General features: G+C 40.7%; 2 protein-coding genes across 3 annotated transcripts in view; both read right to left on the reverse strand.

Annotated features, from left to right (window-relative positions):
* Window positions 1-11586, reverse strand: part of arb2a (ARB2 cotranscriptional regulator A) — a 143481-nt gene extending 131895 nt beyond the window's left edge. Inside the window, exons 1-4 of one of the 2 annotated variants that reach the window (XM_068703746.1) lie at window positions 11539-11586; window positions 10771-10911; window positions 9575-9676; window positions 6308-6408 (exon numbers count right to left, since the gene is read on the reverse strand). In XM_068703746.1, coding sequence (XP_068559847.1) covers window positions 6308-6408; window positions 9575-9676; window positions 10771-10876 — 309 coding nt within the window. In that variant the 5' untranslated portion in view covers window positions 10877-10911; window positions 11539-11586. The remainder of the gene's footprint in view (window positions 1-6307; window positions 6409-9574; window positions 9677-10770; window positions 10912-11538) is intronic. The other variant, XM_068703747.1, reaches the window with a different exon arrangement.
* Window positions 11587-14773: 3187 nt separating this feature from the next.
* Window positions 14774-18090, reverse strand: part of kiaa0825 (KIAA0825 ortholog) — a 109580-nt gene continuing 106263 nt past the window's right edge. Inside the window, 1 exon segment of the mRNA XM_068704135.1 lies at window positions 14774-15642. Coding sequence (XP_068560236.1) covers window positions 15459-15642 — 184 coding nt within the window. The 3' untranslated portion in view covers window positions 14774-15458.

The raw sequence follows: 18090 nt of genomic DNA on the forward strand, positions 1-18090 counted from the left end.
TGTCATTTAAAATCCCTCTTTAGAAAGAACCTATTAGCTTCCTCACAAAATGGTCCTCGACTGGTATGGGACCTCCTGATGCTTTAAGAGCGGTTTGGAGGCTTGTCTCCGGGGTTCACACTGTGGGCCTGATAACAACACTTCATGAATGGCTCTATGACTCTTTAAAGTTGATTCATAAGGTCGTTTGTTAATTAATAACTTAATAATGGCATTCATCTCTTTTTTGTTAATGTTGAGTGTCCACTACTTCCTGTGGAAAAACATAAAAACACAACATCTGATGTAATAATCGAAAGGCTAAACCTGCATGTACACAAAGACTTCTGCACGGCCACTGGCAGATGATGACATTTGCATTGCAGCAATGTGAATGAATGAATGATTTCAGCGTATTAGATAGTACTGTAAGCTAACTTCACAAGTACACAATCAACGAGCTGGACACAGACTCACCACAGGTCTTCCTCTGTGATCTGCATTACATCCCACATATTTTACTGCATATATTGTCTGTCCGGAGTCGAGCATCCAAATTAAATGTAGATGATATTGTAATTTATGCACATGGTAGAGGTATAACACAGGTTACTATGAACTAAATTATTATTATAATATAAGAAAGAAAGAAAATTAAAACTATTTTGCCATTCTCCTCAGTATTTTGCTCAAGGGCACTTCAGCAGGGCCTTAAACGTTGGCCAGCTGGTCACTGCTATGACAACGCCCAGCATCCATAATGTGGAAGCAGAGGGAGACAGATAGAGAAAAAAAAGATAACAGAGAGACAGCAGAGAGTGCAAGAAACAGAAGAAGAGAGAGAGAGAGACAGAGAGACAGGGAGAAAAGGAGAGAGAGAGACGGCTTTCTAATTCAGCCATCTGGCTAGCTTTACTTCATTATAATATTCTGACGCTGTGTGTGTGTGTGTGTGTGTGTGTGTGTGTGTGTGTGTGTGTGTGTGTGTCTCCCATTCCACAGATGCAGGCAGAGCAGAGCAGAATCCTCATTTATTAACAGCTTAATAGAGCTCCATCTGGGCCAGACCCTATGCTTGTCTTCTATCAGAGAGATTCATCACCGAATCACAGGAATTAGACTACAACTGACACCTACACAGGCTGAGGTGACCCCGCTGCACTGAGCAACACTGCGCAGATAGTGTGCACTACAGCTGTAATAAGGCCATTAAGATAACAGTCAGAGCCATGGATGGACAATGTCACCACACCAACAGTCTGTGAGTTCTTATATGACAAAACAGAATTGAAAGGAACACAATAAAGAATATATTACACCAATACGTCTTACAATTTACAAACTGAGGTAAGTAGAAATACCAGAGAATAAGATCCTATAAGTCGGTGCTTAAATTCTTTATAGAGTGCATTCAGGACATAAAGGGATATTTCAGTTGCACTTCAGATTTGTCCTACTTATCCAGAGACAGACAACAATAGATGCCCCTTTGTGTGCTATTGCCATACCTTCAGACTACATAGACAGACATAAAAAGGCATCAGCGAGCAAGCTGACTCTGGGTAAAAGAAAAAATTGTGTACACTGTACTCTTAACAGTAAATTCAAATGCAAACAGTTGCATTTGTGTGATTTAGTTTTTGTTTTATTGATCTTTTCTATCCCCTTTCCTCAACCTGCCTTGATCTCTACTTCAATATATAATTTCCGACATTTGCTCCATTGAACCTATGATTGTATGTAGTTTTTTGGTTGATTCATGCGATCAAAAGCATGTGTCATGAGTTGCCATGTATATCTATGTACACCTTCACAGTCATTGCGTCAGTTCAACGTTTAACAGATACCCCGTCCTCCTCTCTATTGCTTCTGTGTCTCTTTCTAGTGGTTGCAATGGCTTGCATGTCTCTATAGATTATATTTTTCTTTTGTGCACCTTACATCATTCAATCTCAATTTCTACTGATTCAAGTTTGTTAATGATTCTTATTGCATTAATAATAGAACTGCCAAACAAATTAGGCTGCAGTCTAACTTAATGGGTAATAGTTTTTTCTCAGGCGTTTAACTGCAGCACACATGCTCATGGACACATTTGCCCTCAACTTATATGTACATATAGTCCATGGTACCCAAAACAAAGTTGACCAGTGCAGCTTCTAGGCAAAAGCAATATTCTTGAATTGTTTTTTATAGATAAAAAAAAATATTATTATTCACTGCTCTTGTGCTCAACCCAAATTTTGTTCCCATCTCTTTCTTTTCCATCTTTCTTGGAGGCCATCACACCAACATCCTCGCTCTCCCTCTCTCTATCCGTCCCTCCATTCAGACCAAGCTGAAGTGCAAATTGGACATCTGGTGCTGTGATGTGTCTAACAATACAGCCTCTACCCCCAAAGCCCCCTCACACATGTACACAGACACAAAAAACAAGACAGGACCGTGAGGATATGAAAACACTGAGAGGAAGAAAGGAAGGCGAGATGGACAGAGGAAAGGCAAGGCAGATGTGTTAAGTAACTTTCAACAATTCAAAGTGCTTTACATGAGGCATAAAGGCACTAAGACAAGATATAAAAGAACCCCAAGTCAATGTAAAAAGACAATATAAAAGGACACGGTAAATAGGACTCAAAGGGATTAAAACAAAGTAGAATAAAAGATTAGCACAAGCTGAAATAGAAGAAGACAAAGTTCAGTGCAGCTACATGTTTTTTGCATAAAATGCAGTGGCAAAACTCGTTCAAAAGAACAGAGTTGGAGGAGGCTTTTTTGGGAGTTTTTTTCCAGATATATGGTGCATAAAACTGAATGCTGCTTCCCCATGTTTTGATTTAAAATGTTTTTGAAAAAAATGTCAGAAATGTATTTAGGCCTTAAACCATTCCGTGCTTTATGAACCAACAGTTGAATTGTAAAGTCAATTCTTTGACATCCCTGAGAACTGGAATATATGATCCACTAGTGTCTAGTGAAAATAAAGTTTCTCTAAATCCGGCCGAGATATCAGCCCTTTAATTGTTGATATGTTCATATGGTGATAGTCAAGTAAGGCTTATTTTGTAATTGTCTTAATGTGGATGTTAAAAGTTCAGTCTGAGCCCATGACACCAACATTTCAGGCTTGGTTTGTAGTGTATAACGTTAGCCACTGTAGCTGCGCACATACTTTTAATCTGTGTTCTTTGGGTCCAAAGACAATCATTTCAGTCGGTGTCGTCCATTCACACACTCTCATTCACATCTTGTCGAGTTGAGTTCTGATGAGCTAACTCCCCGACAGAAGACATTGGTAGAGTGTCGTGACTTCACAAGACTTCTCAAGCATGAATATCCTTGTCTCCAGTCCGGCACTTTACTGACACTTTATGACACGTCTGTGCACATCAGTTCTGTTTGGGTCACGTTAACGTTGTGGGTAGCAGAAGACAGTTCAAAGTAGAACCCGGAGATGTCATAAATCACCCTACGAATGGTTTAGTTGTTATAGGAAACCTCCTTAAAGTTTTAGCATTTGGAGATAAGTACAAAAAAGTAGCAAAAGAAAGCAGCAAAAATGGAGAGCAGGTGAGAAAAGTGTCTGCACTGTAGCAAAGCAGGAAGCCGCCATCAGTCCTCCAGAGGCATGGAGGTAGGAAAGGAGAGAAAGGAATGAGATATAACATTAGGGGGCAATGATGATACCATTCTATTCACACTGCCGGGGGCCCAACACATGAGCCCACGTCCTTGTGCCATCTTACACAGCTCTCAGGCTGAATTGTCGCTAGTTCTCGGACCGTCTCAGGTGGCAGGTTGATAGAGGGCATTTGGGTGTGCTGTGAAGTGATGTTGGTCCATAACAGGCCTGTCTGCATTGGCGCTTATTCTACATTCTTACATTCCACATCATATGTTATATCTATTTATTGTTGTTATTATATATATTTATATATACAGAGAGAGAGAGCGAGAGAGAGTGAGTTGAGAATTACCTTTACCCTCATGACATCTGACAAACTCTCTCATCCTGCTTGATGCAGAAATGAAGGAGAGGTATAATAAAAGAGACTAGAAAAACAACAAATGGCATAGAGGGAGGATTTCAAGCACAAATCTGCACATGTCGGCCAGACGGACACAGAAATAAGCATGCTGGTACGCCTGTGTGACACACCCCCTTAAACACGCACATGCAGGGGCTGACTAAGCAGCATAACCCACTTTAACAACCAAATGCATACAGTTCAGTGGCTGTGTCTATTTATAATGGAGCATATTTCTTACCAGCAAAAACAAGGCATTTGTACTTTATGAGAGAGGTACAATATTCATTTTCTTGAATCATCTGTGGCCTAAAAACAACAGACAGATAATACTGCTTATTCAGGTGGTGCTCCTTTCTTCTCAGCCAGTTAATCTCCTGCAGCACAACTCACACAGTATCCGTTCTCATTAAACAAGCTTGTATCAACACTGATTGACACCGTTTCCTTTTTTCTTCTCTAAAGAAGACTCTTCTGTCATTTTTTTTAATCACAAGATGAATAAAATTTGCATACATCCTGCTTGATGATTATTTATTTTCTCCAAATGTTCGGCCCCCCTCCGATGCCTGAGTTCAGCTAGGTTAAATGTCTGTGTGTTCTTTCAGGGCCTCTTCTTGCATGCTACCAAATGTTTGTTTCTACATCCTTTTCAGATGCTGGATAGTGCCTGAGCAGGCAAAAGAAAAGAGGGGAAAAAAGCCTTCACAGAAGGCTGGCTCTCAAAGGAGCTCCTGTATACCTGCATTAGAAATAATAAAAACACCCAGGTAATCCCACAAACGGGTCTATCACTTTGCTTTGAACTTCAAAGAACACACACAATTAAAAGCAACATAGCAGGGGATGCAAAAAAAACAACAGATTACAAAAGAACATTTGTCTCATTATCTTAATGCATGTTGCATGTGGTGGTGCTGTGGGAGGGAATTAGAGGCAAACTTTAGGATGGTGTATGTTTGGATATATGGTGATGCAGCTTCATAAGAGCATCAAGTAACTGTGGAAAAAATGTATCGACAGAATTTGAAGACTGTAGGTATTCCGTGGCATAAAAGTTCTAAAGTAGTTTTTAGTGTCTGTCCATGCTGTCGTGTGCCATTCACACCAGTTCTGCCTGTGTCAGTCACTGTAAAGTCTCTAATGTGTGTTGGCATCTGCATGTTGCACAATCATGGAAAACTGTGAAGACAGTTGTTGATTCTCTTCTGCACATGCTTTGTCAGGTCTGAAGCATCCATCAGATATAGACAGGCCTCCAGTACTGTGTGCATCCCAGGCAGGTTGTTTATTTACATCGTGACATCACGTCCCTTCTTAGTGTCTCAAAAGGCTTAGTAGAGGACTTTCATCTGGTGAGGAGGTTGGGGGTCCCAGGTTCAGTCTCAGGCCCATGTTCAGAGTTCACATCTCCTTTAGGCTCTCAGAATCAGTAGATGTCAAGTTCGGATTTCAAAATTTGACCACAAACTCAACTCATGCCTCAGCTAAGCTGACTAGTAGGTGACAGTCACCTCAGCAGACCCGAGGCCTGGACCACAAGACATGCCTCGGTTGAAGCCATTCTTCGGTACTGGCATTTAAGGTGTTAAAAAGAAAGTCACACTGCCATTCATCCAGTATGTAAGAATGTGCAAGAGATCCACAGCCCCTTTTACACACACATTTTACTGAGTAGAGGGTGTGGCAATTTAACATGACCACATCATGTTTGAAAAAGAGCTGGGATCCATAAGAGTCACATGAGCGACGTTACTGCCAAGCAGTCCATTTCAGTTTTGTTTGTTAAACATTCGGCTATTTTCACGTTTCCATTAGCAAAAGTTGTGGACAGTAGTTGGTACTTTTTCTGGTACCACAAGGTTCCAAGCAAGCTAAGCCAATACTAGAAGGTGGAATCAAAACACTGCAGGACACTGATTGGTCAGAGAGAATCGTTACTAGCGTGACACGGGACATCCTGCACAAACCCACCATTTTTAAATTGCCAAGATATCAACAATAGTGAATGCAATTCACTGTAACTCACTTGACCCAGATCATTTTCTTGCAGATCTGGGAGAATTCATTAGCAAACATGACTGCCATACTCACTCTGCTTTACACCAATATAATTAAACCATGTCGCAAGTTCCATGTGTGATAAGGGCTACTGGGCCATGTATGTCTGCTCTACGACTACTTAACAACCATTGTCACATCTTGAAATGCTGTGTTACTAAAACTGGTTAAGACAGAAAATCCTAATAGACCCAGTGGAACGTGGATGGCCTGAAGGAAGCTTAAAAGAAATGCGTTACCTCTCCAAGAGCTTCATAGCGTTTCTGGTTCCAGCGGTGGAGATCCTCTCTGGCATTGAATACAAAGGGCTCTCCTGTTTTTATATGTCTGAGCTGGCCATCTGCGGGAGAAAGACAGAACGAAAGCAGTTAAAAAAACATCTGTACTGATAATGGATTCCTGTATATGTGTGTGTGTGTGTGTGTGTGTGTGTGTGTGTGTGTGTGTGTGTGTGTGTGTGTGTGTGTGTGTGTGTGAAGAGTGAATGGATCACTATTTCTGACTGGACCTGCAAAAGTACCTTTATCTGTCAAATTAAGCAAATTAAGCTTGACCTCTTACTCTTTCTATCACTTGTTTTTTTCTCTCTCTTTTTGTCTGGTGGTCCTTTCACATCCTCCCTTCCTCAACCACCCCCATCTGGCAGGTATAAGGCCGGTGGATAAAGCAACGTTCTTCCAGTCACGACTCCAACGGCCTTCTGGATAGTCTGGCAGGCCAGTGCTGGACAGCTGGTATGGCAAAAATTGTCTTTCCCTCTCTCCCTCTTTTCACCCGTCTAAAAGCCTCTCCCCTTCCTCTTTAACTGTGTCAATCTTTTTCTCCCTTTCCTTCCTAGCTCACTCTGGCTACAGGCCACAGGTCTGTCCTTGTCTTTTCCACCTGAAATCCCCGAGAGCAAAGACTAAAGGAGGTGTGAAAAAGGTTCTCAGGGTGTTTTTTGAGTGAGAGAAAGGTGGCCTGGCACGCATTAGCCACAACAACAACTGCTCCTTGCAATTCCTTTGAGAACGCTGTCTGGGCATCAGCCAGTCACCCTAACCAGCACAGCTCTCACTCACACACACACACACACACACACACACACACACACACACACACACACACACACACACACACACACACACACACACACACACACACACACACACACACACAAACACACACCAGCAGCTCGAGCCAGGAGGACCAGGTGTGGTCAAACAGTAAGTATCACGAGGGGTAAGTATGTGTTTGTAAATTGTTGCAAGAGTGCAGTGTTGCCATTACAACACACAAGAATTGACTGTGAATTATTATAATACACAGGAAACAGAGGCGTTTTCAACAACTCCAGGTTATATTCTTATATAAAACAGTCATAAGACAGAAATGGTGCTACTTTTTTCTTAATAAACAATTACCCTCGTGTGGCTGTGGAACCACTACGTTTATACCTTAGCAATGAGCCCATCGATCCTGCGGTTGACACTACAACACAATAAAACACTAAACAGTGTTAAATTTAATTTTGACCTTTATGACTGCAGAATTTGTAAGAGCTAAACCACTGAAAAGTACACATACTTAACCCAAATAGCCAGGGGGTTCTCATACTTTCTCAATTATAGCACGACGTGAAGAAACCCATCTCAGATATAAATAAATATAATATCTTTCCAAGATAAAAGAATGCATAAGCATTTTTTTTCATCTCCTTCTAAATTGCCACCATTTTCAACCCTCTATCAATGTGATAAATCTTACATTGCTAACACACTGTGTATTACAGAAATTGCTTTCATGGCTAGACGTTAGACAACGTGTAATCCTGGTACTACTTTTGTCATCATGTTGCATTAAAAAGCAGACGAGTACCTGAGAGGTAGAGCAGGAGACGAGTGAGAAGTTAGGATGAACCAGTGCACAAAAAGTACCTTGAAGAAAATCAATTATGCATTCATGGAGGGGTGAGGATCTAAACACTACTGCCTAAGAGAAGGAAGAGACGAGCTGTAATGAAATCCCACTGTAAGAAAGGCGTGTGTGTGTCTGTGTGCATGAGGGAGGGAGAGATGAAGAGTGTGTGAATGTGAGCTGGGGGTGGGGGGTGATCAGCTCCATTGCCTCCCCCAACACATCCTCTCAGAGGAATAACGTTTTCTCAACTTTTCTCCTCTTTTCTGTCATAATTAGCATTCTGTTCTCAATTTGGCCGCTTAATTAGGTGTACATAACCTTGGATTTCCAGTAATGGAAAACTGGAGGGCTAGCGAGATGAAGCCATCATCTTCAGTGATTAAGATACCTGCAAACTATTGTACACAGCCTCGTCTGTATTCACATCATTACATGGTCAAATTAACATTTTTGTTCCACCTGTCTTGTAGCCTGGGTGTAGCTATAGAAATGCCTGCAAGCCAGAGCTACTGTGAAATGCTATCCTTCCAAAACAGGCCTGAGTGGAAATTGACAAGACATACAGATTGTGTGTGTGTGTGTGTGTGTGTGTGTGTGTGTGTGTGTGTGTGTGTGTGTGTGTGTGTGTGTGTGTGTAAGCTGTGTTGCAAGTGGGTATTTTGAGTGGGGCAGGGGCAGAAATAGAGAGATACAGACAGAGGGAGAAAAAGAAGAACAGGGGAGACAGGAGGGTGAGGGAGAAGAGATGGAGAGTCTCTGAATGTGTTCATTTCTCCATGGGAGACTGAGCTGGGACTTGAGGGTGGGGTTTGGGGGGTGGCGGATGGGGGGGGGGGTAACTCTCCGTGTCTCTGTTCTTAGGCACAGCGAGGTTATGCAAATGCTCCGTCAGGCGGAGGGCAAGGCTGAGTAGGTTACTGACGGGCCGTAGAGTACACAACATGTCCCCCACTCAGCCAGCCAGACAGCCAGCAGAGACACTGACAGAGAACAGAGGGGGTGAGGAGAGAGGGAGACAGAGGGAGACAGAGGGGCTACAGGGGAATACTAAGAGTCAAAACCACCACCCCCTTTCCAACTCTTTCTCCTTCTCTCCACCTGGTTTGATTAATGCGAGCCAAGAGAATTCTAAAGAGACTTTTATATCATCTGGACCCACACCACTCTGGGACCAGCTCTGCTCTTTCCTGTCACTAATAACTGACACACACCTTTACACCCAAAATGTCCCAGGTGACAGTTTTAGGTCATTAATTCAAAAACGACCATCACACTGAGCAGAGCGGTAATTACACACAGACAGTTTATGTTAAAACTGTCTTAGTCTTATAAGGGATTATGGTAGAGTTGCTTTTACATCACAGCAGCTTAAACATGAATCAAGTGGAAGCAACTAACTCTGTAGGCCAGAGGTTCTCAACCTCAGGGTCGGGACCCATCCAGTGGTCACAAGATTAATCTGAGGGGGTCACAAGATTAATCTGAGGGGGTCTCAAGACGAAAAAATGGGGATTCTATTCTATTCACTTAGAGTATATGGGATTTGGTGGGATTTTTTTTTGTTAAAGAAGACTTTGTGTGCTTTGAAGACTAAAATATGCACTTACATTCGTTGAAGGCATATTCAAACTCCTCCAGTGTTTTGGGGAAAGTGAAAGGAGGTTCATCTTTCTTCATTAGTTCATCTAAGTCTATTCTCGACAGCAAATCTGAAGAGAAAGAGAAAAAGATAAGATCAAAGGTGAGCAAAAAATTGTGACTAGCTGCTTTCCTTTCAAAGAATGTCAAAGTCAAAATGTCATGCCATTATCTCAATCACAACATCATAACCTGGGAATATCTAGCAACATCACCAACATTAGAATTTGATAACGTCTCCCTATTGGGTTAAGTTATGAAGCAACAGCAACGGCTGCGCCAAAGTCACTCCCTACTCGCTTCCTTTAACGTTTAAACTAAGCTTTTCATCATCCTCAAGTGGCGTAGCAGGTGGAAAAGATGAATATTCTCATCAAATAATTACAATTACTGACAATTTTCACACAATCTGATCCGCAGTACATATGTTTGTCTCAAGGTTAAGTGGAACATTTCCTGTCTCATGTTATCTACTCTTGGGGTTCAGGTTAGTAAAGCTAAATATTAATTGGTAAGTAGCGCTTTAAGGTCATGGGACAAAATAATTTAAGATTCCATTCAGAGTCAGATAGGCCACATACATTTTAAAGGCATTCAGTCACAAATCAGCTCAAGAGGCACACTCCTTTATAGCAACATAAGACAAGTGCGTTTCTGCCACATGTATTCAAGTGGGACTTGGGCAAAATATTTTTGGATTTCACATTTCCACAATGCCATCTATCATTAAACTTTAGTGTTGTGTATACCCTTACAGGAACTGCACCTTCTTTTCGGAAGTTTTCGAGACTGTAGGAACGTCTTCAAGAACAGGTAGGCTGTATATCATTAGTGTTATGAGACCACTGTCGATTTGAATTTTGAAGTGAGACATGATAAAAACATAACTAGGGTCAAAACAACAGGCCTTTCTAGGAGAGTCTGTTTAAATGTAGAAACACATTTGTGTTGTCGTTGTTCGAGACGATGCAGGTGTTGGCTAAGAAATAATGAGGCGGCAAGTCCATCAAAACATTTATGAAACTAAGACTAGCAACATGTTGAAATCTTAACTTAGGTCCATCATAGCAAAGTGTACGTGGCCACAACGGTTGTAGTCCTATTCTTGTTTCATGTCCATTTTTAAACAATGTTCAGTATAGTTGCTTTTCAGATTCACATTTACCTTTGAGTGCAGTAGTTTTCTCTCTGTCCTCCTGGCCAGCTATCTGGGCCATAGTGATCCACAATATGTACAGCTCAGGTATGGCAGCACAAAGATGAGAGAGCATGGGTCCTCCCTTCCCAAAGATCACTCAGATGCATTCTGTCACATGTAGGAATTGAAAATGAGAAAAATAACAACTACAAATCGTCCTGCTAGAGCACATGAACTGTGTTACGTCATACTCTAACACGTCTGTACCTGAATAGACAGAATAAACAGGATATGCCTGAATGTGGCAGTTAGCCAAACATAACACCTCACTGTAGGATCCTACACTCCTGCACACGCTTCAAGCGTATGGCTCACTGAACTAAACGGAGCAGGGGTCAGTCACACAGCAATAACACACTGCGTAAACAACTATTTGTCAACATTATTGCAATGAAACATGTAACTGTTAGCAACTGAATTAATTATGCAAACACAGCAACGTTATTCTCGCTTTAAAACCACGCTGCAGGCAGTAAAAGACGTTAATTTACACACGCTTAGCTTCCTCGGGCTGGTCTCTGTCAGTCTCTCAACATCTGTTCAATGTTTCGTACTGTTGCAAACAACTCCCGGAATGTGAGCAGTCGCTCTACTTGGAGCCACTGCACGCGGGTAACGTCACAGTGAGACATTCGTGCTTTTATTTCACAATCGTTTCAAACGAAACACATTTCGGAGAGGAACAGCTGTTTGCAGTAGATGCATGCATGCATGCTTTTTTTTCGACTCACGCACCATCAGTATATGCGACTGTCCAGTTGCTGCTGCTTCCTTGAAATTTCTAAAACAGGAAGGACTCTGAGCTGTGAAGCGCGTGGAGAACGTGAAGCTTCCGGGTTACCGGGGCAACGGACTGGAAGGGATATTTAAAGAGACAGTAGCACAGCAGCTTGCTCGAGTTTGTGCAGATGTTTTCTCCTGTGTTGGCTTTGTTTACTTTTTAGTCCACTACATTTATTTCACAGCTAACCTTACTGCATACTTTTTAGATAATCTAAATATTTTGTAAATAATTGTTTTACATGTAAAAAATGAATTATGATGAATTGTTTAGATCACACTACCCCATGTAAAGTTGTTTACATTTTTGTAACAGGTATTTACTACTGATATTTTCCCTACAGTTTTTAAAATTATTTACTTTATGTATTTTTGTATATTAAAAAATACAATTATTATAAAAGTCCAAGTTTACCAACTTATACATAAATCCATAGTAAACAAGAACCTGTGCAGGAGAGGTAGGAAGCTAAAGCTTTTTCCACATGAAGTTACATGTTCCAGTAACGTGAAGTATTGCTTATCATTTGTCTTTACTTTTACTCAAACAACATTTTGAATCCAGGAATTGAGATGTTGTGCTTTTACTTCCTCCACCACAGATAATTGTTTACATGAGAATGATCTCATATGCGATTATTGAAGAGAAAAAAGGCCTAGAAATTAAAAGATACCAAAAAAAAAGCTCTAAAGAATTTTGAAAAACTGAATAAAGTCATTATTAATGAAGATTAAAGTGAGGGTTGGAGGCAGTTGGAGAGTCCCAGGCAATTTTTGCATTATAGGCTGTCTGGTTGACACCATGCAGGTGTGTGCTTGTGTCTTAAGAGTACATTAAGTTCACACTTCTCACCTGACTGTTTCACTTTCTTATGTTCTGTGTTTCATAAGTATATCAAGGTAAAGCAGAGCAACTACATGATGCACTGACTGTGTTTAAATTATGACACACTGTCTCTATTATGGGGACAGTTTGTATTTTATAGAATCCCCAAAGTGCTATGATGTATTAACCATACAGTATATGCATTTAATGTCAGATTCATGGCAGCTAAATGAACTTGATGTAAATCCCTCAAAAAGGGAAAAGATACAACATTATTTGTTTTTACAATCACAATAAAAGAGAATAGGGAGTAGATCAGGCTGGCAGGAGAACTGTTTCTTCACCTCTGGCATAAGGAAATCAGTTTCCTCTTGAGAGAAGCTGTTATGGTGGCTCTGTTCAGGACGGTTCTCACAAAACTGTCAGAGCGAAATGGATCAGAGTGTGTTGCTTTAAAACGGAAAGAAAAAAGATTTGGTTGGGTTCCTGGTTGAAACTAGACCTGCTAGACTCACTGATACTGTCCCACAGGTGACTTACCAAGAACCACCTGCACCACCCTGTCCACCTGTATCATGCACCTGCAACTGTACTTTATGTCGTGTTTTTTTGATTTACAGAAATAGCCTCCTGGTTAAAGTAAAGCTACATGCCCTACTTCTGGACGGCCTCTAGAAGTTGGAAGTGTTTCTCAGGGGAGCTGAGCTACCCTGTTTCCTCAAGCAGAGCGCTGGAAATGCACCAACGGGAGACCCAAATAAGAAACAGAGATGACATATTGTGACATTGATATCCACTGTGTTTGACAAGATAAAGGAGATGCTTTTCACTTACTTAATACTCAATATAGCACCTGAGTTATATGTGACAGCACATGTGAATTTGTTTTTTTTCAATCTTGTAACTTAAACATAGTTACAAATTTGATTTCTTCAGACTTAACTTGACAAACAAAAACAAAGTCTTGCAAAACCAGAGACTCCATTCACTGTGATTTGAGATAATTGATACCCATCCCAAACATAAAGCAAAAAAAGAGTCTTGGTTGGCTCACAGAGGAGCAAACATTCCTGCCAATGTTCAAATTTTAGGCCTACATGAAGCTTAGTATGACTTGATGTGGTTTTTAAGTAATTATTGTAACTTTATAGAAGAACTTTTCAACCTATTATGTATAAAACAACGGATTGATTCCTTGTCAAAATACATTTTATAAGATGCACTCTAGATTAATTATTTCTATATGTGTTACATTTTATTGTTGAATTTAGTGGCAATGACTGTGTGTTGTAGCTGTGTATTACCATACGTTTGGAAAAATAGTGTCATTCTTGATTTGGGTACAGATGCATTATGACTTGTTCTAACTTGTAAGCCAAATAATATGGAATTTGGACATGACATGAAAATGAAGTAAAACCAAGGAACTCCAGCAAAAGGTTTGTCTTCCTGTAATGTTACCATATGGATAATGCATTAATAAACTGAGTGTAATCAATTGAAATGAAAATCAGAAGAGTCAAATGCTGTGACTGTTTATCCTGCATGAATTTGTCATGATGAGCTCTGGGACTCTAAAATGTTTATGTAGGTTTGATAATCCCCAATTGAATACTGTATAATATTATTCAATGTATTCTTTGTGATGAATCATTCTTTGTAATGATTGGTTGTGAATTATACTGTCAGCTTTTCTGACAGTTGTCTTCTGAACCTATCACCTAGTGGAAACACAAATGGATAACCCTACAGGTGCTTACTCTAGGAGGGAGAAAGAAAGAGATCAAAGCATTTCTTTCGCAGAAAGCAGTTCTTACAAGAACAGTTTGGCTAGCCAAATACTTCTTTTCCGCAACACCAAAATAAAACGGTTTTATTGTTATGTTAAATATAATACATTTACAAAGACTAATGGTGGGTTTTTTTGCCTTTTAGCCTTTGTTCAGAGCCACAGGCAGAATTCAGTTGTTGAACATTTTGTTGTCTTTTGTATTCTCTAAGTGGTTTGGCGACTGCAATCTAGCTCCATTTGCATTAAAAATCTAGTTAAGGAAAGGAACATCTCTCTCTGAAGCAGGAAACGTTTTCCTGCTCTCAAAGGAATTGCTCAGGGTGTGCAGTAGCCTCTGTGAGCTGAAATCATTTTCTTGTTGGTGAAAAGAGCATCATTTGCTTTGTTCCTTAATCCTTATTTGAACATGAGATATAACACGAAAGAACATCTGATGTATGGTTTAAAAAAGGTAATGCTAACCTCATAGTCATAAATCATCATACATTATTGACTGTACAGAGATCACACACATTGACAAACAGAAGAAGCACGTTCAATGGTGAAGTAAGAATATGATTTTATTTTCATGTTTAATTCTAAAACATCCCAGCTCATAAATAACAAAATATGTACAAACTTGGAAAAATATACTCAGCAATCGTATTACACATAAAATAAATGTTTTCTCAGTTTGCACAAAATTCAGAGTGATATTACATAGTGGGGCAGCTTTTTGGGACACACTGTAATCAAAACATACATCATCTTGCTTTCCAACCATAATACTTGATGTTTGCTTTCAGGAACCAGGAGAAAGTATGCTGACACCAACGTCTTTACACTCACTGTCTCAAAAAAAACTTCAACTAGCGACAATGATCACACAGTCCCATCTTGTCCCAGGCAAACAAATCCAGTTTCTCCATTTCCCAGAACTGATTTCCGGAGATGTGCTCCAAAAAGATGAAATGCGTCTGATGCAGCACAGAAAAGCACAGCGAGTTTGTCTGAGACGTGTGTATAAAGAGGGAGGGAATGTCTCCCTCACTCTTTTTATTGTTCCACAGTTTCTTGTCCGCTCTCTCACTCATGTTTTCATGTACACACATATGCAAACCTGCTGCACACCGCGCATGCACAGCCTCAATTACACCTACAAATGTGCACACACACGCATGCACGCACACACACGATTACTCTACTACCTTGAGAGCTGCAAGTGAGTATTACACGAAAACATTTACAACATGATAAAAATTCCAACTGCGTAGACTGTTATTGGGCAGCTCTTTTATCAGACTGTTGAGTTTCCCCATGGGTCTGCTCTGCCAGTGTCTCATCAGCTTTGGGAGGGTCCTGTGGTCCCCGGCTGCAGCAGCAAACAAAATAAGCTTTCTGAAGTTCCTCCACCATAAATTTCTCCCCATCTTCCAGCTCTGCATTGCCTTGCATCTCCCACCTGGAAAGCATAGTGAGACAGAACGTAAGATGTTTTATTACCCAGAAACATTTGTTAAATGTGTCCACTACAAGTTGTGTTGGTGTATGAAGATTGTGTGCCAGTATCTCCCCTCTATTTGTGTGTCACACAGCAAAAAGAAAGAACCCACATGCCCGCAGCTCGACTTGGGCTCAACACAGAGGGTGAAGTAACCTGTTGTCCAAAATAAATTCTCTCACACACTGAAACTCTCCGAGGCTCAAAAAGCCACACTTTCACTCTTTAACTTCTCACATGGGAGTCTTCTCTGCTTCCGTCTTTCATGCTGTGTGGATCAGTATCACAGCAGTTTCTGCTGATGTGATAGACTATCAAACTTACAGTTTTGCAGTCATACAAACACACATTTACAGACTCAAGTGATGTTTTAGAGAACATTAAAACAAAAAAAGTGACAGAAAAGAAAAGTGTTTTCCCCTTTATGTCAATCATCAGCTTACTGCGGCTAAGCCATGCCATAACAACTGTTGAACCAAGCCTGTCCAGGTGACTTATTTTTATCATGAAGGAAATCCTCCTCATATCTTGTTACTTCCCTGTCTTGTTTAACTGCATCTTCAGTATGTATCTCCATCACATTTCTTTAATTCTTCAAGCTCCAGAGTGAATGGAGGGCTTCAATATGAAGACATCAAGGGTAGTCACGTTGTAATTCACTGCGAGTATTTCAATGGAATCTCTTGACGAGTGACTGTGGTCAATCAAATCCATATGGAGAGCTGGCTGAAGGCTGTCTTTGAGCTGCCGCATTACACTCCCTCCAGGAGAATTATATCTGACTGTCCGACTGCAAATGATTGCATTTTCATTGCAATCTTGGCGTCTCCTTTTATCCCACCCTCACCCCCCCCCGATTCCTCACTGTATCTTCAAACACGAAACATATAGTTCTGTGTGTGTGCGTGTGTGTGCGTGTGTGTGTGTGTGTGTGTGTGTGTGTGTGTGTGTGTGTGTATGTGTGTGAGGCGTAAGTGGAAGGAGGAAGAGGGGGTAAAACACCAAGTATATCACGCATGTGTTTCATGCATACTAAGAAGAGGGCCTCTCAATGCAGAGCACTTTGATGAAGTTTCAGCCTCTGTCACAGTGTGTATCTGGACAAATCAGACATCCTCTTTCTCTGCTTCCCAACCACTGTCAGTGTAGTAATTACTGTCTGTAAGGGGAGGATCTGTTTTTGTAAATATGCAGATGCAAATATGCAGATATGCAGATTTGCAGATTTGACAAAAAGGTTTCTCCCTCCGCATACAACTTTGGTCACTAGTTTCTCTGTTTTTTCTGGGTAATTTCTGTGTCAGTCTGGATCTCTTTCTTTACATCCATCACAGAGTGAGGGGTCTGTCTCAAAAAAAGACAGAACAAAGGAGAAGTAGTTAAGTCTGCCTTTGATGGCTGCTGTAGACTCTGTTGGAAGAATGCTGATGACTACTAGGGGCAGACAAATTGCCCCTATATTATTTTTTCAGTGACATAAAATTAAAATCAGTTCTACTAAATAACCATTATGGGACACAAACACTCACACAAACAAAACAATACAAATGTCACACAGTGTGCAAAACAAGAGCAGGAAGGGAATGAGGGAGAGCAGACAGCTTTAGGAACAGCGGCCAATAAAGGAGGGAGCGAGAGAGGAAGGAAGACAGGAAGGTACGCTAAAGGTTTTTCAATGTTTAATTTTCAAATAGGATTAAGCAGAATGACATTTAGCTGAAGGTTACAGGCTCAGCATTGTCTTAGCTGATATTGATATGCAGGAGGCGCCCTGCTTGTCACCGGGACAAACACCGTTGATGAATGAGAAGCCTTTCCCCAGGAAGGTGTTAAGTGCAAATTTGAAATGAGAAAGAGGTAGAGAGGGAAAAAAGAAGAAGGAGCAGACACAGACAGAGATTGAATTACCACGATAGTTGCCATGTATACTGTCACTGGATAATGTTGCCAAAAGTGTAAATTGTTCCGTAAAGTATAGGTTGCATATTCTTTGAGATTGGTTGATCTCGTGCTGAAAATGAGCTGAAAAATACGGAAGGTGCTTGGCTGTGTGTATCTAATTTCAACAACTTTAACACAACAATGCCTCTTAGAAATGCATAAGTAGGCTAAAGTTGACAATAACTTCACTGTATCCTCATTTTGGCAAGTTTTCCCCGGGAATTTACATCTTAATAAGGGGAGTCTTACCCTTTAATTCTTATGGGCTCTGCTCATTTCTCATGCATTAATACTGGAGCTGCTGACTTGGCTCTTCCTCTGAATACAGAATAGGACACACATATTAAGACTCGTATATTTACAGGATTGATGCCACAGGAGATTGTCTCAGAGTGAGATGAAAAGGCTGGCTCAGAAGTATTTCAACGTGAACATCAATGTAAGCTGTCCTAATCATGGGACGATGCA

This window comes from Cebidichthys violaceus, unplaced genomic scaffold (assembly GCF_023349555.1).
Source record: "Cebidichthys violaceus isolate CVI_PGR_0920_01 unplaced genomic scaffold, fCebVio1.0.p SCAF_9, whole genome shotgun sequence".
In the NCBI taxonomy this organism is placed as follows: domain Eukaryota; kingdom Metazoa; phylum Chordata; class Actinopteri; order Perciformes; family Stichaeidae; genus Cebidichthys; species Cebidichthys violaceus.